The 21,191-nt window shown below is 45.0% G+C and overlaps 1 protein-coding gene across 1 annotated transcript in view; it reads left to right on the forward strand.

The window, feature by feature from the left end:
* Nucleotides 1-21,191, forward strand: part of Ano2 (anoctamin 2) — a 332,087-nt gene that overhangs the window by 305,149 nt on the left and 5,747 nt on the right. The window contains exons 22-24 of the mRNA XM_040737100.1: nucleotides 10,953-11,105; nucleotides 11,448-11,500; nucleotides 13,299-13,480. Coding sequence (XP_040593034.1) covers nucleotides 10,953-11,105; nucleotides 11,448-11,500; nucleotides 13,299-13,480 — 388 coding nt within the window. The remainder of the gene's footprint in view (nucleotides 1-10,952; nucleotides 11,106-11,447; nucleotides 11,501-13,298; nucleotides 13,481-21,191) is intronic.

Here is a 21,191-nt window from a genome sequence, read left to right on the forward strand (position 1 = left end):
TTCGAGGCCAACCTAGTCTACAGAGTGAGTTCCAGGAGAGCTTCCAAAACAATACAGAGAAACCCTGTCTTGAAAAACAAAACACAACAACAACACAACACAACACAACAAAACAAAAACCCAGCAGGGCCGTACCTGGATACCATGTTTCTATACCACCTCTTTTGCTGCCTCTGTCATGCAGAAGGAGCCTGGCCAGTGCAGGGGAGGGAATGAGTGAGTAAACAGAAGAGTGGATGATGTGGGAATGAGCAGGTGGAAGACACTCCTGGTTTAAAACATACTGGGAACTATTCTGTCTTTCCATTTCTCTTCATGCAACCAGGGAACTCAGAAGAAAACTTTGTCATCCTGTCATAGCCAAGTTATGAATCCCCAGAGTGTGCCTACTTGTTTTTTTCCCTGTTTTCTGAGTTCTTATTTCCTTTTCAATAAATTTTTCCATAAGTTTTATTGTATTTTCAAATCTAATTTTATTTTCATTTTGTTGACTTTTCTGCAGCCTTCTAGAGAAAAAGGAGTAAAACACTCAAGGGTCTCATAGCATTAATGCCTCTTGGAAGCGTCATTCGGCTCTCACTGGCTTCCTGGCCTTTGGCTCTCAATTGCTTTGCCATAGAGATGGGATGTGGGTAGACAGAAGGAGGGTGAGCTCATAGCTGTCCGCCGTACTCCCTGTGTGTGTGTGTGCTTGTGTGTGTGTGTGTGTTTGTGTGTGTGTGTGTGTGTGTGTGTGTGTGTGTGTGTGTAAGAGCGAATAGATCACTCCCTGTGTTTGTTCACCAGAAATGACTGGAAATCACCAGGTGGCTTTCAGGAGTGAGTCAGTAGATCTTAACAGCTCATTTCTCTCTGGTTGTGCTGCAGTTCTGGGGAGTCAGGAGGGGAGTGGTAACTGAGTCTCCCTTAGGGACAAAGAAATGTAGACATTCAGAGCCAAATGTACCTTAGAGGTTTGTCTGGGAGTTGCAATGATTTTTCATGTGGCAAACTCTTAATGCTTAAATTGATACTACAAGCCTGTCCCTTCCGGGCTCAGCTTCCTGATGTTTCTGAGTGGAGTCTGGTCCATTGTATAAACCCTATACAGAATGGAGTTGGGTTTTATCTGCTGCTTTTGTTTTTGAGGTAGCTTGTGAATTTCAGTCATCTAGGTAGAAAAAACTAAAGTCTCAGCATTGGGCAGACCTTCTACTTGGTCTTCAAGTCAAACACAGTGATTACTAATTGTGTGGCACTTTTGGGGGCATCTGTTGGGGGAGCAAGTTTTTCCTGCCTGTACTGTCTGGGTTTGTGTGTCAACTTGATACAAGCTAGAGTCATCAGAGAGGAAGGAGCCTCAGTTGGGGAAATGCCTCCATGAGATCCAGCTGTAAGGCATTTTCTCAATTAGAGATCGGTGGGGGAGGGTACAGCCCATTGTGGGTAGTTCCATCCCTGGGCTGCTGGTCCTGAGTTCTATAAGAAAGCAGGCTGAGCAAGCCATGAGGAGCAAACCAGTAAGCAGCTCCCCTCCATGACCTCTGCATCAGCTCCTGCCTCCAGATTCCAGTTGCTTGAATTCTGGTTCTGACTTCATCCAGTAATAGACTATGACCTGGAAGTATAAGCCAAATGAACCTTTCCTCCCTAACTTACAGTTTGGTCATGGTTTTTTATCTCAGCAATAGAAGCCCTAACTAAGACAGTGCCTAACGCTCCACAGCAGCATGTGAATGCATCCACCAGTGTCAGAGCCCTGTGATACTGTCTAGGATGTTTATGTGTCCCTCTTCCTCAGTGCTTTCTCTGGGCTCTTAGAAGGAGAATAGCTATCCGTTTATCTTAGTCTGCTTTGTGTGGCTATAATAAAATGCCACAGACTAGCTAACTTACACCCAATAAAATGTATTTGTCTCATGGTTCTGGAGTCTCAGAAGTCTAAGCAACTCATGAGATCCTCCTTCCTGTGTCATCCCACTGTGGCAGGCAGAAGGTCAGGAAAGCACAAGAGAATATAGAACAAGAGGGGACAAACTTACTTTTATAATAAAATCATTTTCCTAACAATGAACTTCATCTTATAATGGCACTAACACATCCACAACAGCAGAGATCTTGTGGTCAAATTGCCTCTCAAAGATCCTATTCTAACATGTGAATTGAGCAGGGAAGGGAACACATTCAAACCATAGCACAAGGAATCTTTGCTTTCTAGCCATGAGAATGAAGTCCACCGGGTGGACTGCTCCATAAATGCTTGTTGAATGAATGACAGATCAAGGGAGGGAGTGAATGGTGAGTGGTAGATATTGAGAGGTCATACTTTTGTCACACATGCTACTGCTTTTCTCAGCATCCGAGGCCCAGTCTGAGGATGTAGCATGCACACTCTTCTTCCCACTGCCCTTCTAGTCTGAGTCCAACAACAGTCCCAATTCTTTTTTGTTTGTCATCAGACACTCTTAGGAGAAGGGGATGTCTTAGTTAGGGTTTCTACTGCTGTGAAGAGACACCATGACCACGGCAACTCTTCTAAAGGAAAAACACTTAATTGGAATGCCTTATAGTTTCAAAGGTTTAGTCCATTTTTGTCATGGTGGGATTTGGTGGCATGCAGGCAGATATGGAACTGGAGAAGGAGCTGAGAGTTCTACATCTTACAGGCAACAGGAAGTGCACTGAGACACTGGGCATGATGAGTATATATCAGACCTCAAAGCTGGCCTCCACAACGACACACTTCCTCCAACAAGACCACACCTACTCTGGCAAAGTCACACCTCCTACTAGTGCCACTCCCTTTGAGGACTATTTTCTTTCAAACCACCACAGGGATGGTGGGGTATAACTTTAAAATGTAGGCTTATGAAACAGTACTGAATTAGTGCTGTGGGCTTTTCCAAAGTGTTCAGCAGAAGGAACCACCTCCTTCCTGAGAAGATAAACACACCATGTGTCTTTGTTCCCCAGCCTCGCTTGCCACTAGGTCACAAAAGGAAGGCCCTTAAGGATCACTTTAATTTCTATTTTCTTAAGATAAAAGTAGAGAGAAAAATCCTATGGTAGAGAGTAATGCTAGACAAATGTGTCATGAAATAATGAATCAAATTCTTTATGCACAGTGCTTGAAATTTCATTTTAGTGTTCTCTTATGACATCCAAAAGCATGACTTTCCAAGTTTATTATAATCTAACTCAGCAGTTCTCAACCTGTGGGTTGAGGCATATCAGATATTTACATTATGATTTATAGCAGTAGCAAAATTACAGTTATGAGGTAGCAATGAAAATAATTTTATGGGTGGAGGTCACCACAACATGAGGAAGTGTATTAAAGGGTCACAGCATTAGGAAGACTGAGAATCAGTGATCTAACTGAGTCACTCTTTTTCCAGTCAAGCCACCTAGAAGAGCGCTCCTGGGGCAACACAGAAGCCCCAGAGTCTCACTCACCCCAGAAAGTGCAGTTCCCACATGTTTCTGTGTCGGCCTATCCTGAGAGCCTTTACTCACTCTTATCCAATAGTTCTCACCACTCCATTCCCTTTTTTAATTGTATTAATTAGCAATACAGTTAGACACTTCTTGATAAATTTGTCAGCCATGATTGGTCATTTGTCTGTGTTCTTTTATAATCTTATTCTTAGTATCAATATTTATGAGCTTTTAATTTTTGTTAATTAAATTGGTTCATTGATAATTCCATGTATGTATCTAATGCATTCCGAGTTTCTCACTCCCTTTCCCTCCCCTTCCCACACAAATTTCCCCCTACTAGTACCTTTTGTTTTGTTTTGGGACCCACTGAGTTTGACCAGGGCTGCTTGTGTGACCACGGGTCCTGAACTGTGTGCTGGGGCACAGTGGGCTCATCAGTGTTTCCCTTTCTCTCAGAATCCATCAGCAACCAGCCATTCAGAAGTAACCGGAAAGGTCCACAAACCCCTCCCAGATACAACTGACTGTTGGCAGGGCCAGTTCTGTTCAAGCCCAGTGCCCATAGCTGCTATGACTTCATGATTACTAAAGGTTGTGTCGTGTCTAGCGGGTGGCATTTCACAGCCTTTCTCCCTGTCTTCTGGCTCTTACTGCTTTTGTGGTATTTCCTGCTATGTTCCCTGAGCCTTAAACGGATGGTATAAACATCTTGTCTAGTTCTGAACCCTCATATATCGCTCATTCTCAGTATCTTGGGCAGCTACAAGTCTCTGCATTCACCACTGTTCACTACAAAGAGAGGCTTCACTGACTGAGGCCTCCAGCGGCTCTTGTCTGTGGGCACAAGCATTGACGCTTAGAAGATAGTTTGCCATCATTTAGCAAAACTCCAGGAGGAAGTTATCCACTGGGGCCTATGGCTTTCCCAAGCACAGCGTTTGGCTGCGTTTACAGTACCAGATGGGTTCCTGCTTGTTGAGTCAAGCTCAAATCCGATCAGAGAACCATTGATTGGTCACCGTTGTTCAGGTGGGCTTGTCCTGCCTGGCAGGTTGGTGTCCTAATTTGTAAGGTTCAGAGCTGAGTAGCATTACTGATGCCTTTTGTCAGCCCAAAGCATCCTCTGACACACCAAAAGCTTCAAGCAAGGTAGTTCCCAGCTCTCTTCCAGTTTGATTCTTGTCTCTTGCAACCAGTTTGTGGTATCTTTAGCAACAGGTTTTGGTGAAGGCTCCAGTTCTCAGTCTGCCTAAATGGCAGGCTCTGCTTTTACAAAACTGCAAGGGTAGGGACATTAAAATTGGGACATTCTTCTGACCTGCCCAAAGTGTCCTGTGACTGTTGCAGGGAGCAATGAGAATTGCTGTTTGGCAGTTCAGACTTTTCGCTTAAGCAAATCCCCTCACTTGGATGCAGGATAATGATTTCAGTTCATATAATTTTGTTTTCTGCCATGAGTGAGTGAGTGAGTGTGTGTGTGTGTGTGTGTGTGTGTGTGTGTGTGAGAGAGAGAGAGAGAGAGAGAGAGAGAGAGAAGCAAGAGGGAGAGAGATAACATTTAAATATCTGTTTATAAAATTATAAATAAATAAATATTTGTTTATGTGACAAGCACCACAGAGAGCGATACAGGTGCAGTGAAGGCCCAAATATGGAAATATAGCCCCTGTTCTCAGGGCTTGTCCTCCCGCCAGGGAGTAGGTCAAATAGATGGAGTGGAGTGTAAGACTCAGTGAGAGGGATGAGGGATGCCTGCTGTGCTTTAGTCTAGCTGGGGAAGTTGGGGAGTGAGGAAGGATAGAGTCATGGGGGTGGGATAGGGTGGGGTGGGGGTCTGAGTTGAGTCTGAACAATGAATAACAATCCACTCAGCAGAACACAGAGGAAATTAGAGTAGTGGTGTGCAGAGAGACCAGTGGTGTGCACAGGCTCCGAAGTGCACTGATGGTTTGAAATGATTGGAAAGCAGGTAGAACTGACCTGAAGCATTCCAACTAGAACTAGCCCTAAGGACAAAGTATGGACTAGACGGGAAGAATGAGTAGGCCTGGGTCAGATTGAAATGAGCTCTAAAAGTGAGGCCGAGCCAAGGGTCTGGACTTCCTGTGTGTGCCTGTGTCTGTGCACACACAATGGAAGGGGCTGGACTTTATGTTTGTGTCTGTGCACACACAATGGAAGGGGCTGGACTTCCTGTGTGTGCCTGTGTCTGTGCACATACAATGGAAGGGGCTGGACTTCCTGTGTGTGCCCGTGTCTGTGCACACACAATGGAAGGGGCTGGACTTCCTGTGTGTGCCTGTGTCTGTGCACACACAATGGAAGGGGCTGGACTTCCTGTGTGTGCCTGTGTCTGTGCACACACAATGGAAGGGTCTGGACTTCCTGTGTGTGCCTGTGTCTGTGCACACACAATGGAAGGGGCTGGACTTCCTGTGTATGCCTGTGTCTGTGCACACACAATGGAAGGAAGTGTCTGGACTTTATGCCTGTGTCTGTGCACACACAATGGAAGGAAGTGTCTGGACTTTATGCCTGTGTCTGTGCACACACAATGGAAGGAAGTGTCTGGACTTTATGCCTGTGTCTGTGCACACACAATGGAAGGAAGTGTCTGGACTTTATGCCTGTGTCTGTGCACACACAATGGAAGGAAGTGTCTGGACTTTATGCCTGTGTCTGTGCACACACAATGGAAGGAAGTGTCTGGACTTTATGCCTGTGTCTGTGCACACACAATGGAAGGAAGTGTCTGGACTTTATGCCTGTGTCTGTGCACACACAATGGAAGTGTCTGGACTTCCTGTGTGTGCCTGTGTCTGTGCACACACAATGGAAGTGTCTGGACTTTCTGTGTGTGCCTGTGTCTGAGCACACACAATGGAAGGGTGGATATTGCCACTGATGATTCTGAAATAAATGAGTGAAAATCAGAGTTGAGTTCTGCTTTTGTCTTTCCATCCACCCTGCCCGTGTGTTCTATTTTCTCTACTACACCATTTATTTTTTTCTCTAAGTAGATTATCCCAAAATGTCTTTGCTGGCTGCGGTCTCATTTAGCATCTTCCACTCCTCCTTGTTATTTTAACCCAAGCCCAGGTAATGACCCATGGTTTTAACTGTCTCCAGCAGTGTAAGGCTGGTAGTTATTTAGGGAGGTTCTTGGCTGCTGGAGTGGGAGCAGAGGAAACCCATGGTGTTTGCGCCTAGACATGTATCCAGGCTTCATGCTTCCAACCAGTGTCTCTGGAGCACTTTACAGTGGGCTTTGGAATGATTTAGTTGAAAATCAACTTATGGATTCTTCCTTGATTGGCTTGGCCAGGGTTAATCTGTCATTGGCCCAGCCAAGCTGGCTTCTATTATGCAGCCACACTGAGGATTTCCGGTGTTGCTCTTGTCCTAAGGGAGGCTGACTGTTTTTAGAAACAAATCTTGGTGTTGGTGAAGGCCTTGCATCCTCTGAAGTGAACCCAGCAGGGCTCTCATCTGACTCAGCCCTCCAGACTTTCCCTTGAAAAGAGCAAGTCTTGGATTTGGCATCTGCATGCTAGAGGGTTATGGTTTTATTTTTTTCTCCCCAAGATTAAATAAAGACTTGCTGTTTATTTTCACCTCTTTGGATCGCCTCTTGTAAATGCTCAAGGGTACCCAGTCCAAGCTGGAAACACCTGTGACATCAGAACATGTGTAGAAAAAGGCTTTCTGTGGCTCTGGATACCCTGGAATAATTTAGAGAAGGAGCAAAGGTACCCTATGTCTCTCTTCTGAGGTGTCCCATGCTGAGCACGTTGATTTACATGTGGGGATGGGAGACCAGAGCTTTTATTATGAGGCTGGAATAACGAATGGCAGCTATTGGACACACCACACTGGCACTAGAAAGCAGTGATGTTAAGAAAAGAGTTGTTTGGGCAGTCTGTGAAGGCGAGAAAGCAAGCACTCGGGCTATCCTTGGAGACATCAGTTCTCCCCTAACTGCCCCCGGGGTTCATAAGAAAGAGATAAGCATGAAAAGTGAGAAGTTCTACTTCCTTTGTAATCCTTCAAGGATGCTGGATTTCCAGGGCCATTGGCAGGCATGTGGTGAGGACATGCTATATGCAAAAGTAACTGTCCCTTCCCACCCCATGGCGTTCTTGTCAAGGCCGTTGAGGCTCTGAGGTAGTCACATGGTTCTTCTAGAGGAAGTTTCTTATGATTAGGTTCACCCTGAACTCACAGAACCCAGATGACTAACTTCAGACTCTATAGAAAGATGAGTCTGTATATGTATTTAAATGTAGATATGTGTGTTACAGGTTTCAGAAAACTAAACCCATCTGTTTAGCTTTCCTTGGTCATTTCCACTCCCCTTTGTCCTATCTATCATAGTTCTACTCCATGACCCCCTAATTAAAATTTTGTAAAGCATCTTATAAAAGATATACTGGTACTGATGCTTTAAACTTTTATTATTGGTGGTGGTGGTGCATGTGTGTGTGTGTGTGTGTGTGTGTGTGTGTGTTCATGAGCTTGTGGGGATCAGAAAACAGATTGGGGGAGGCAACTCTCTCCTTTCATTTTGTTTCCAAGACAGAGTCCCTCTTGTTTCTGCACCCAGCACCCCAGAGCACCTGGTCCATGAGCTTCTTTGCAGTTCTTTTGTCTCAGCTTCCCAGCTTGCTACTGTAATGCTGAGATTATCATGCATTCCTCTGCATCCATTTTTTTGTGGGTTTCTGAAGGTTGAACTTGGGCCATCTGGCTTGAGTGACAAGTGCTATCATTACCTACGAAGCCATTTTTGAAGGCCCAAGATGCTGCATTTGTAATTGCCTATCTGAGTGAGTTTGTGAAGACTTGTACATCCCTCCCCACCTCAATTACTAGCTAGCCTTTCCAGGAGTTCACCCTTCATGCAGCTGAGATATCTTATGACACCTGCTGGTCTCCTAGAACCCTCTGGACATCTAGGATAAGGTATAAGTCAGAGTTGTACAAGCAAGAACAGGGGCCACACCTGTGAGCCTACAAACTTGCCAAATCAGAAGCATTTTGGCTGGGAAGAGTTCCGTGTGTTTTCTCTGGAAGCTTTACTGAAAGTTGGCTTATGTTCTTTGTGTATGGACAGACACATATTCCCAAGTTTGGGTCCTGTCTTTTCATTCTTTGTATGACTATCCTGGAATGGTGAAGCTTGTCTATAGGTACCACAATCACAGCATTTATAGCATCTCACCCTAGGGAATTTAAAACAGCTCCCTTGAGCAGTCCGTGTAAACACAAGTGTAGACAAAGGACTGAGTCAGGTTAGGAACACATCTGAACATCAGATCTGGATCTCCTCAGACTCACGCAGTCTCTAAACTGTGTGTTCATGTCTGTTTAGCGTGTAGCTATACAGTATACATTGCAATCATTTCTGTATGCTGATATGTCTTTCACTAAGAATAACAGTATATATAATACATAACTCACTTATTACTTACATAAATAACTTACTATTCCTGTCTTGGTATATGCATATGTGTGTGTAGAAAAGGCAGAGGTTGGCTTTGGGTGTCTCCCTCTATTGCTCTCCACCTTTTTATTTATTATTTATTGAGATGGAGTCTTTCCTTGAACCCGGAGCTTGACATTTAGGTTAGATTGAGAAGCCAGCAAATCCCAAGGGTCCACCTGTTTCCTTTGACCAGCACTGGGATTATATACATGTGCTACTACACCTGAATTTCACGTAGGTGCTGGGCAGGGGACCTGAAAAAACCATCTCCCCAGCACCCACTGGTAACATTTATTGAGTAATCATTAGGAATCAGACATTATATGTGTTCTAAGCACTCCATGTGCCTTCTGAGATGCCGAGCATGTGAGCATTGTTTTCTAATCCTTAATTTCACTTGCTGTAACTGAGGGACCAAACAGTTGGTACCTGCTGCTGTCAGTGTGTGGGGAATCCAGCAGTGCGTGGGCTGCTTCTGTGAGAAAATGTGCAAAGGACTCTCAGAGTGGATGGAGCCTTTGCTTTACAGCAGAGAAAGACACCCGAGGAGGTATTCCCAGCAGTAACCAGCACCGGCTGCTACAGAGGCCGGAGCACAGGAAGGGGTGTTCAGAGCAGGAGGCACTGGAGTGGTCTGTTCTTGGGGACCCACAGAAAATCACCAGTTGGAGAACGGTTATGTCCACAGGAGAAGGGAAGTAGGTGTGCTATGTGGACAGTCTGAGAGTCACAAGCTCGTCCTGGAGGCAGGAGCAGGCTTGTACATGGGGGCCTTTTGGAGCTGAGGTTAGAGAGGCAGATTAGAATAGAATGAATCACCCATGTGCCGAAATAAGGAATCTATTCTGTTCAGTAAATAATGGGGTTACATGGAAGTTTTTATGAGCAGCAAGGTGACAGAGTCAGATTACAAGGTCTGTGTGCTGCAAGCTTGGGATGACTAGTGACAAGGAGGGTGGTTGGAAGGTTGTGGCAAAGGTCCGGGCAGAGCAAGACACCTTGAAGCTACAAATGCCTACCGAGTGCCTTTGTTCACGGTTCCCACAGCTTAGAATGAGTCTGGCTCTTAGTTGCCACGTGGCCTTTTCCTAGATTGTGCTAGGGTCTTCCTCATGGAGACTTTGTTTAGTCGTGTGTCCCCCCCCCCCATGTGGATGGACTTTAGCTCTTGTCTCCTTCTATTCCCTGACTCTAGTATATTGTTCTTTCTGTCTTGGAATACATTTGTAAAAAACCCCTTGAACATCTTTACATACACTTATCTCTCCCCTTTTAAACCCAGCCCCTCCATAACAGGACCAGGCCTTTGCCTCCCTAAAATATTTGGCACGATTCCCGACATTTTTCCAACTCTCAATAAATGTGTGATGAATGAATTCTTTCCAAATAAAAGCAATGGCTCTATCTATGGAAAAGGAGACCCTAGAGCTGAGCCTGCTAAATATTGATAATCCCAGTATTTGGGGTGGGGTAGGTATGCTGAGGCAGGAGGTTCAAGAGTTCAAGGTCAGCCTGGTCTACAATAGCAAAACTCTTGACTCAAAAAAATGGGGGAGGGGTCTCGCTTTGGGGGTAGTTTTTGAAACTATGTTAAGGACTGACAGCCTATAGCTCGAGGGTCAATGCCAGCCTACTCTGTAGACTGCTTTTGTAAATGAAGCTTCATTGGGAACACAGCCATGCCTGGGAGCAATGGCAGAAGTAAGTTGCTGTGACAAGACAAGACAGATCACAGATCCCAATATATTTCCTTTTTAGCCATTTGTGTTTACCAACCCCTAAGTGAGACACGTATGGTTAGTTTGTAGTGGTGAAGGGTTGTGGAAGGGAGGTGTCCCTGTCACGTATCTCTTCCTTCTGCCTGCTGTGTCTAATGCAGAGCTTTGACTCAGAGTGGCAGCCCTGGATCTGGCTGCAGAAGTTGAGAAGGAAGCCTAGAAGTGTAGGCAGAAAGGAAGGGGCGTCTGGTATCTACAGACCACAGAGCAGAAATGGCCTCCACTCCTGCAGCTCCCTGCTGACGCCTCTCCTGCATGCTCTCTCCTAGTCATCCAGTTTGGTTTTGTCACCCTTTTTGTGGCCTCCTTTCCACTGGCACCAGTGTTTGCCCTCCTCAACAATGTCATCGAAGTGCGGCTGGATGCAAAAAAGTTTGTTACAGAGTTGAGACGTCCAGATGCTGTGAGGACCAAAGACATTGGTATGTACCCCCTTAGGGACCTGGCATGCTTCAACCCCAACCCTGTGTGGCTTCTCCCATCACCTGCACCTCAGAACTCAGGAGGCTGGCACAGCCCTCCTTTCTTAACCCCTTGGAATTTCTCCTGTTCCCATTCTTGCATGTGGGAAGGCCCACGGAAGTCATATTAAGTACTCCCAGTTGTCCCCTTAAGCTTTTCTGAGCAAGCCCAGTTCTGGGAGGAGGGCAGAAAGCCTCCCCAGGTAACCTGCTGACAGAATGTCATCCCGTTCTGTGGTTCTGCTGCTTGTCTCTGAGCCCAGGGTGGGACTAACCAGAGATGGCCGCGCTTCTGTCTTACAGGAATTTGGTTTGACATTCTCTCTGGAATTGGCAAGTTCTCTGTCATCATCAACGTAAGTGCTTGCATTCAGAATGCCTTAGCTATCTGACTGTGCATCTAGAGAGCCCGGCGTTCAAACAGGAGCCAATCCCGTTACCTCCCAGCCTTTCCTGTCTGGAGCTTTGTTTCAGACAGCCTCTTGTTTCCTGGCACATGCAGGCATTGTAGCTCATGTTGCTGCCCGGCAGTGCAATTTCACTTTTCATTTCATTAAGAGAGACACAATTATCCATCTGACTGTATGCTTTGACCTTACGAGGCAAAAGCAGGTCTTTCCTTGGAGCCAAGAATAATGAAGAAGAAATTGACCTATCTGCCATTCTGTTTCTACCCTTTAGTTAAACAGAGCCTGGACTGTTGCCCGGGTTGCAATTCCTAGTTTGGCTTCCTCCATAACCTCAGTGCAAAGTCTTGATAACTTTTGTGGACTTGGGTACCCCGTAGGTTAATCTAGGATAAGTAATGAAGGGGATTCTACCTGTTGTGACTCTCTTATCTGCCTTGACAGACTCTTACGCATGCAGAGAAATTCCTTTGCTTTTGTGTCCTGGATAGATGGAGCCAGACAGAGCATCCCTTTTGCTGTTCCCCATAAGAAGGCACCAGCCAGCTAGGTGTACATCCAGAAAGCCATAGATCATGTTCCCTCAAAAAGGAACATTAACTCTGGCTCTCACCTGGCTCCTTGACACCTGCCCATAAATGATCAAGAGGTGTGGGAGAAGCAGGATCAATCTGCTGCAGGTTGAATATTTCGATGTAGGAAGTACCTATTTTCATGCTTAGAAATAATGAACAATTAGAAAGGGGGTCAGCTATGATTTTGAGCCATGTCTACTAGGAACCCTCAGTGTTGGGTACTGTCTATCTGTGCTGCAGAGTGACAGTGCATTTTGCTTCCCTGGCCTCTCTAAGTCTAGCTCACTCATCAAAACAAGAGGACGTAGTAATGACATCTACCATATAGTATCATTCTAGAAATGAAGTGGGATAATAGAGGGACAAACAAGTGCTCAGGAAATACAGTTATGACAATTACAAGTGTGTTATTAATTTTCAAATATGGGCATGGCCTACTTACATATACACGTTTAGAAAAAAAATACCGAAACCAGATTTTAAGGGGCTTTAATTGTTGGTGCAGAATATAGTATAAACAGCTGCCAGAAAGATTTAAGGTTTTCTTTGCGGAAAGTAACTCCAAATCCAAACATGCAATCACTCACCTGCATTCAGATTACTCTTGGCCATTTGTAGAGCACTTAGACATCCCGTATGCTGTGTGGGCTGTGTATGGCCCATCTAGCAGGCCCCGTGCCCTTCCCTTTCTGTCTCTCCCCTTTCAAAAGATGAATAAAGGAACAGCTTCTATTGCACGAGGCACTGCAAAGTATCTAGAGATGCTGATCTGATTGAGGAAACGGTGGAACTGTGTTCCTGGCTCTTTAGTGTCCTCAGGGCAGACGTACACAGCTTTCAACTCTCTTGACCAATCTACTAGTGCCACTGCCATCACTACAAGTGATTTTCTCAGAATACCTTGAACTCTGTTGGGCTCAGTCAATAGCAGTGTCAGTCCAAGTATCTTAGAGGTACATAGAAGCTTCTAACACTCAATGTTGTCACTTCCTTTGTCCAGAACTGTGAGCCATATGAACTTCAGGATAGACACTTGAGCATACTGTGGATGTTTCCATGCCAACCCTTGTAGCTCCTCTTGATGGTGTGCCACAAAGTGGACAGTCCCTCATTCACATGGCCCCTGTGCCTTCTAGACACCACCCATTCAAACCAGTGATTCTGTCTCCTAGGCTTTTGTCATCGCTGTCACCTCCGACTTTATCCCCCGTCTTGTGTACCAGTACTCCTATAGTCACAATGGAACTCTACACGGCTTCGTGAACCACACCCTCTCCTTCTTCAATGTCAGCCAGCTGAAGGAGGGAACACAGCCAGAAAACTCACAGTTTGACCAGGAGGTTCAGTTTTGCAGGTAAAATAGTGTGGTGGAGGAGGGTCGGGGCAGTAGATTCGAAGAGTTACTTAGAGGACCTGGAGGGAGCCTCCTTCTTTTTACTCTCCATCTCCTATTCATCCCAATTGTCATGAATTCACTTAATTGAATCAGTAAATATTATTAAGTGTCTCTGTTAGATGCTACAGAGTAGATCTAGTGCTATCTAACTTTTAGCTTGCCGTCAAGGATAGGAAATAACAAAGTCAAACATCATGTAGAATTACATGTAGGCCCATGTACACAGCGGGTATTCGAAGGATGACATGGAGATGACAAGGGTCTAGAGTGGAAAAGATAAACTTCCTGGATGAGCTGCAAGGAGTTGAATATCAGAAAGGGAAGGTGCTCCAGGATGGAGCCCAACAGTGGAGTTTCAGTTAAGGAGGACATTTGAGAAGAAAGTACTGGAAAACAATATGAGGTTGTATCAGAACGCCCAGGATCATATAAGCCAAGATGCTGAATTATGATAACATGAAGAACACACCAGAAGCTGTGAAATCCTTCAGCATCTTCACTATGACATGATAGGTAACTGATATGGTTTCAAAGAGGAAGATGGACTAGGGTTTGGAGAGCACGGGGAGCCATCTGAGCTGCTGCGTCACTGAGATTTGAACTGCGGTGGGCATGGACTAGAGTCACAGAGGGATTAAGAGAAAAAGAGATGAGTTTTTTTCACAAGATATGTGGTACATATGAGGGAGGCTGAGTCTGGACATGGCTGGCAAACTGTGGTTCTCTTGACATGTCAAGGAAGGTTCTAGAACCTGATCTTATAAGACACTGTGGGATTTTTACTATGGAGAGATTAGAATCTCAGTGCAGACAGACAGAGAGACATTTCCTTTATCCATTCATTTACTGATGGCCATCTAAGCTGATTCCAATTCTTAGTTATTGTGAATAGATCCGTGCTAAACACAGATATTCAGGGACAGTCATGGTGGCACATCCCTTTAATCCCAGCAGAGGCAAGTGGATTTCTGTGAATTCAAAGCCAGCTTGGTCTACATAGTGAATTTCTGTCTCAAAACACATCTGTCTCTATTGTGTGCTCACGTAGGTTGCTTTGTAAATGTACACATGGGTGAAGAAACTTGACTGCTCGGTGGTGGTTTTATTTATTTTTGTGAGGTACTCTATACTGATTTCCATAGAGACTATACTAATTTGCATTCCTCCCACCAACATTGTTTGGTTGTTTTGAGGGTGGACATTCTGACTGTGGTGAGATTGGAATCTCAGTGTAGTCAAAACAGTGAGCATGCACTCATGCTTTTGCCTTGGAATGCAAAGTCAGACTCTCCTAAGAGAGATGCTTAATCTCAGCTCCACAGTCTGAGACCATGAGATGAGATGATTGGGTCATTCCAAGCCAGACAGCTGGCTGACCTCTGATTTAAACAGATGGCCATCCTCATGCTCAATTCAAGACACTAATGGTAGCCCACCAAGAGAAGAAGAAACAGCAGGGACCAGGTCCCCAACAGACAAGTGGACTTACCCATTAGTTTATATAAAAATAGATGTCTCAAGGGGTTTTACACCTAGTGATACAAACTACCCAGTCCTCAGAAGTCCTCTTGCATGTGGATTTATTCTTACACCAGGCACTACCCAGGCCTCTATTTCTGGCTGGTTTGCCAGACTGTCTGTCCATGGTGCTGGATTTTGGTGTGTTGATCCAACAGCCAAGTTCTCTAATGTGGAAGGTCTGTGTCAGAGCTGCAAGACTCTTCTAGTAAGATATGGGTCTGCTCTAGTTTTGCCCGTTAAGCCAGTCAATAGATTTTCAGAAAAAAAAAACAGGCCCTGGAAAAAAAAGAAAAAAGGGAGGGAAGAAGAAAAAGTGGAATCAAAAGAAACTGGTGAGACTTAGGAAGCTGGGAAGGCTGGGAGTTCTCTAAGATTACAGACTAAAGCTCAGCTCCTGTTTCTCCAAGAGCGCAGGTGCCCACTGTTAGCAGTTAGAGTCAAGGCTAATGCCACCTGTCCCTTCAGCAGGTCTAGAAGCACCTGTCTGTCATAGATCACCATGGGTCTTTCTTCCCCCTGACTCCAGATCACCAAGTAACAGTTATGTTTCCTAAACACACTGACTTAAATGGCTCCACATTGGGAGCTGGGGGCTAGGTCTCATTTTGAACAAGGCTTAACTCAATCGAACAAGTCTAAATTCTGTCTTTCCCAACTGCTCTATTCAATGCGACTGTGTTTTCAAGCACCATGGGACCAGTATCAGCTGTCATGACAAATCAGGCAGACTTTCTTCTATTTATTCCATACTGCAAAGGCTCAGGACCCCAAAGCATTGTTAGGGCACGTGTCAGCACACACAGTGGTGAGCTTCCTGCATCTGCCTTAAAGTCTCTGGATTTCCCAGCCAGTTACGTACAAAACTCTGACAGTATCTTCATAGTTTCTATACAAGTAAATGAAACTGTGGTGCTATATTAACCTGTGCAAAATCATTCTCATGGGGAGATGGTTTAGAGGGTAAAGCTGTTGCCATGAAAGCATGAGGATCTGAGTTCAAATCCCCCAAGCCCACACAAGGCTGGATACAGTACAGTGCATCTGTAATCCCAGTGCTCCTACGGGAAGATGGTAGGCACACACCAGAGAATTCCCTGAAGCCCACGGACCAGTCAGCTGGCCAGGTGCTGAACAAAAGACCCATCTCAAAGATAATGGAAGACAAGGACTGCCAGCACAGGCTGTCCTCTGTACTCCTGTGAACAAATACACACACACACACACACACACACACACACACACAGCATGATGGGGGAGATGGAAAGAAAGATTTAGCAGAGGCAAGCAGATCTCTGTGATTTTGAGATCAGCCTGGTCTACAAAGCTACACAGAGAAACCCTGTCTCCAGCCCCCAAAAAGAAGCCTGCTGGCAACGAGTGACAGAATTACCAGTAGGGACATGTATAGGAGGTGTACTTTATTTCTATGCTTCTGCCAAGACAACGCATCTGTGTAAACAAATCATCCTAGCATCAATCTGGAATGACCTTTGGAGCAGTGGGTTTCGGTACCAATGAGGATGGTGGGTCATTGTGCAAATGTGTGTAAAAACCCTGATACAGGTTCTGCAGTCCAGAACACCACAATGCTTCTATCTCAAGGTCCTGATGGAGCAGGTGAGGCTGTGATCAGGTGATTAAAATGCCAGTCTAGTAACATCCAATGGAGTCAATGAAGGGACAGCCCTGCATCTCACTCAGAGGTAAACATTTGGGGTAAGCATTCAAAGGAGATGTAACATGAAGAATGAGGAATTCAGTGGCCACAGGAATCATCTATTTTATGTTTTTGCTTTGTTTGTTTACTTGAGATTGGGTCATCTCATGTAGCTTGAGCTGGCCAAATGACTATGTAGCCTAGGCTGGCTTTGAACTCACAACCCCTTTGCCTTCTCCCCCCTTTAAAAGAGTATGGGAATTTGAGTTACAAAATAAGACATAAAGCTAATTATTGTCTGAGTTTTAACTTAGTCAGGGATCTTTCGCTTTTGGGTAGTAGATAAGTGCATACAGATACATTTAATGGTGAAATTGTGAAATCCTATGGGAAGTGTCACAGCTTCAGAATAGCTGTTCTGTATCTGTATCTGTATCTGAGATGCACAGACTTCGTGTCTGGTTAGTTTTGTTGCATGATGCTATTTATTTGTAAGTCCTTTATAATAAAGTGCTAATACATTTTAAGAAAAAAATTTAAAGCTTGAATTGCAGGTATGGACTATTATATCTGGTTTACAAATAATTCTGTTGGAATACCATATTCATATGGCAAAGCCAGTCTGGCTGTCAAACAGATTGAAGGCAGCAATAGTGGAGAACAGAGTGCCAAAGGGGATGTTGGGTGGTGAAGGGGGTGCATGCAGAACACTGTATCCAAGACAGAGGCTAGAAGGAGAAGGAGAAACAGATGTCAGATTCAGAATGTATTGGTCACAGTGATGTGTGTGGAGTCTTCAGGGTGTTGTCTCTCTGTGGACAGTTAAGGTGACTGGATTATGTTGAAGATAAGATGCCTACTCAAATGTAAGTGGATGTCTAGGGAGCAGGGTCAGCAATTGTCTAGTGTGTCAAACATATTAAGAATTGTTGATGGAAACATCTACATAATGTAGGTCTGAGAGAGCGGGGGGGAGAGGGAGAGGGAGAGAGACGAGAGAGAGAGAGAGAGAGAGAGAGAGAGAGAGAGAGAGAGAGAGAGAGAGAGAGAGAGAGAGAATTGAATATGGCAGATGGAGATAAAATGCTGTGAGAGTCAGATGCAAGTCTCTAGCCCTAGAGCCCAGCTCTATGATTGCTTCTGCATCAGGAAATGAAGTTTACATTGATTTTTCTGGCAAATAGCCTTGGAAACTTGATGGTCTTTCTTATTCTCAGCCGTCAACAATCTCTGAAATATGGTCACATAAAACTGAGGTCTTGGTCTCCGACCTAAGTTTATCAGGGATAGTGGTCTTAAAAATTGTGGTGGATATGAAGACATGCCTTTGACTGCCGATCTGCAGCTTTGAGAGGCAAACCCAATGTTTCTGGAGACATTCTGACTTCAGCTATTGAACTGCTCCAGCAGGACTGCTCCTCAAGCAGTCCCAAGATGTCAGCAAGCAGACATGATTAGTGATCATTTGACAAGATCAAGCAGCCACCTTGCCCTGGGGTCTGAATAGCATCTCAGTTCCCGACTCAGCAGGGAGGAAGTAGGGAGTTCACCGGGGCAAGAACACACATGGGCACCATCACCCCAGCTGGCCTGCTTGGAGGTGTTGAAGTTGCAGAAGCAGGCACCCTCAAGTGGCTCCTGCTAGGTTCTTCTGGGCATAAGCACTTCCATATTCCCAAGGTCCTGTGCAAAGCCTTTGAAGAGGTGCTTTCCCTGCCAGCCTATGGCTGCCTCACATCTGTCCCATGGTGACACCAGAGGTAGCTGGTTTTCCCAGGTGTCGGCTGGCTTCCTGATCTTTACCAACTGTTGGAATGACACGGTTCTCATTAGCTCCTAATTGCCTCTACTGTTCTCCTCTGCTAAAAGCTGGTTTCAGGCGGCATTTTAAAGGCAGCTCAGATGGTCTGAAAGTATCATGCATAACTGTTTCAGTATTAATATGAAATTTAATTCTAGTGGGGCTGTTTAAGAATTTTTTTTTCACACCACTCTTTGGAGTCAAGAAAGGCATTCACTAATTGATTCATTATGGAGCTAACACTTCATCTAAGAACAAGTTTTTCTTGACGGTGGGTGACCAGCCCCCTCAGTATTGCTTTGTCTGCCCCCCCCCTTAGCAATTTTGTTTTCATGGTTGTGGCAGATCTCACAGCCACTGACTACCCTCTAGATGAAGATGGAATGAGGATGGTACCGCTGGGCGGGGGTCTCTCTTTCCTCTCTATCTGTGCATTTGATGTGGTTCAGATGTGGGATGTGCTCCCACGGATTTGCTTGAATGCTTGGTACCTGGCTGCTGGTGCTGTTCTGGAAGGTTCTGAAACTCCTGAGAGGTGGGGCATTCTCTGGTGGAAACAAGTTAGTTCTGAGGTTGACAGCCTTGCCTTACTTCGTGAACAAGTTCCTACAGTCATCCTTCCTACCACAATGGACTGTCTCACTGCGTGTTGTGGCCACTCATGGTAATGTTGGAAAACTGAGACTGCTCAGGGGAGATTGTCTGTTGTTGGAGCTCATGAGAGATGATAAACAAAAGCTATACTTCCCAGGTCTCAGGGCCTCCTCCATTAGCCAGAGTCTCTCCTAGCTTGTGCCATTTACCCAGATGGAATCCTAGAGGAGGCCGCCTCCTCTGATGGTCATAGACAACACCGGTCTGGAACTTGAGTGTTTAGAAACCTTCTCCAGAAGCCAGGAGGATTGGAAAAAGTTGTCTGTATGCACTGTCTTAAGTCATAAGTCACCTTCAGCAAAATGACAAATAATAGTTACTACAGCATTCCAAATCCACAAATCCAAAATATGAAGTTCACAGAAGTTTGAGATGATTTGTATTAACATTAGATCACACATGGAAAACTGAACTTTGCTACATGAGTGCCATGATTCAAATGTAGCATGTAAAACTACCTTCAGCCTATGTGTGAAAGGAGGGTTTAAATCATCAATGAATTTCATGGTGTTGCTCCAGTCCCAGTCCCCAGATGCCTTAAATGTAAGCAAGCATTCCAAAATAGGAAGCTATTCTGAAATCTGCAGTCCTTCTAGTACCCGACATTTCACTAAGGGACACTCAGCCTACATTGGGTGGTTTCCTGTGATGGACCAGGCAGTTACTGACTTCTTGAAGCTGATGCATAACAACATGGGGAATGAAGGCTTAGGCTAATGTGGACGAGAACACCGGTGTCAGGACATGGAGTAACTTGCATGAAGACTGTGTTAGTCATCTTTCTGTCACTGTAAAAAAAATATCCAAGATGAGCAATTTATAAAGATAAAAAGTTTGTTTGGCACTTGATTTTTTTTCAAAAGTTTAGCTTTGGGCCTGCAGCAAGGAAACACCATGGAAGGAAGGAGCGTGTGGCAGAGACCACAAGGGAGAAGAAGAGAAGGAAAAGGGTCTCACAACCTCTTTCACACCCCAGTTGACCAAAAGACTTCCAACTGGTCCCCACCTCTTTTTTTTTTCTTTTGGTTTTGTGAGACAAGGTTTCTCTGTATTGTTTTGGAGGCTGTTGGTCCAGCCTGGCCTCGAACTCACAGAGATCCACCTGCTTCTGCCTCCCGAGTGCTGGGATTAAAGGTGTGCACCACCACTGCCCGGCGGTCCCCACCTCTTTGAGCTTCCATCACCTTCCAACAGAGCAACACAAGGGACCAAGGCTTCAACACCTGGGCCCTTGGAGAACAACAGTCAAGGAGGACTTTGGTACTGGAAGTGGCCTTCAAACCTTCACTTGTCTTGAAAACACACACTTCCCTCAGTGCTGAGCACTGGATTTTAAAAAACGAAACAGGCACCGCAGATCGCTCCCCAAGCAGCGAGAACAATGAGGTCCATTAGCCACCTGCCTTTTGAAGATACTTGTATTCTTTAAGCTTATTGTCTCTTTGTTTAGCAAGTGTCTTCTAGTTACTTAGAGAAAACATTTGATAAGCCTGACTGCTTAGGATCACATTTCAAAAAAGAAAATTATGTAACCCGAACTGACATTGGCATGTAAACAACCAGTTATGTATCCAGTGGCACAAGCCTACTGGAATCTGTGCTCTTCAAATGATGAATCACGGTTCATTAGTGATTGTGAAATCACTTCAATGGGTCACAAACAGCCTTTGGAGGAATGGGACAGAGTAGAATGGAATGGATGGAGGAACAGAAGAGGATGAGCTAGGGTGAGCTAAAGCAAGCTATCAATTCATTGCATACAATAAAGTTTACATTTTGTGTCACATTCATTTCGATATTGTATGTCCACTCATTAATGTAAAATGAGATTTGTTTTTGCTATAGGTCAGGAAGCTACTTTAGAAAGAGGAATGTGAACACATTCAGCGCGTGTGAAGGTCCTCATCACTGCTTTCTGTGGTGTGGCTTCGGTACCATACAGCAAAGCCCCCCTTCACTCGGCATCGCGCTGTCTTCAGGGCAATCTTTCTGGACAGATCTCTGTGCAGGCCATCCCCACCACCCCAAGTCCTCCA

The sequence above is a fragment of the Mesocricetus auratus genome, unplaced genomic scaffold (genome assembly GCF_017639785.1).
Source record: "Mesocricetus auratus isolate SY011 unplaced genomic scaffold, BCM_Maur_2.0 Super-Scaffold_100676, whole genome shotgun sequence".
NCBI lineage: Eukaryota > Metazoa > Chordata > Mammalia > Rodentia > Cricetidae > Mesocricetus > Mesocricetus auratus.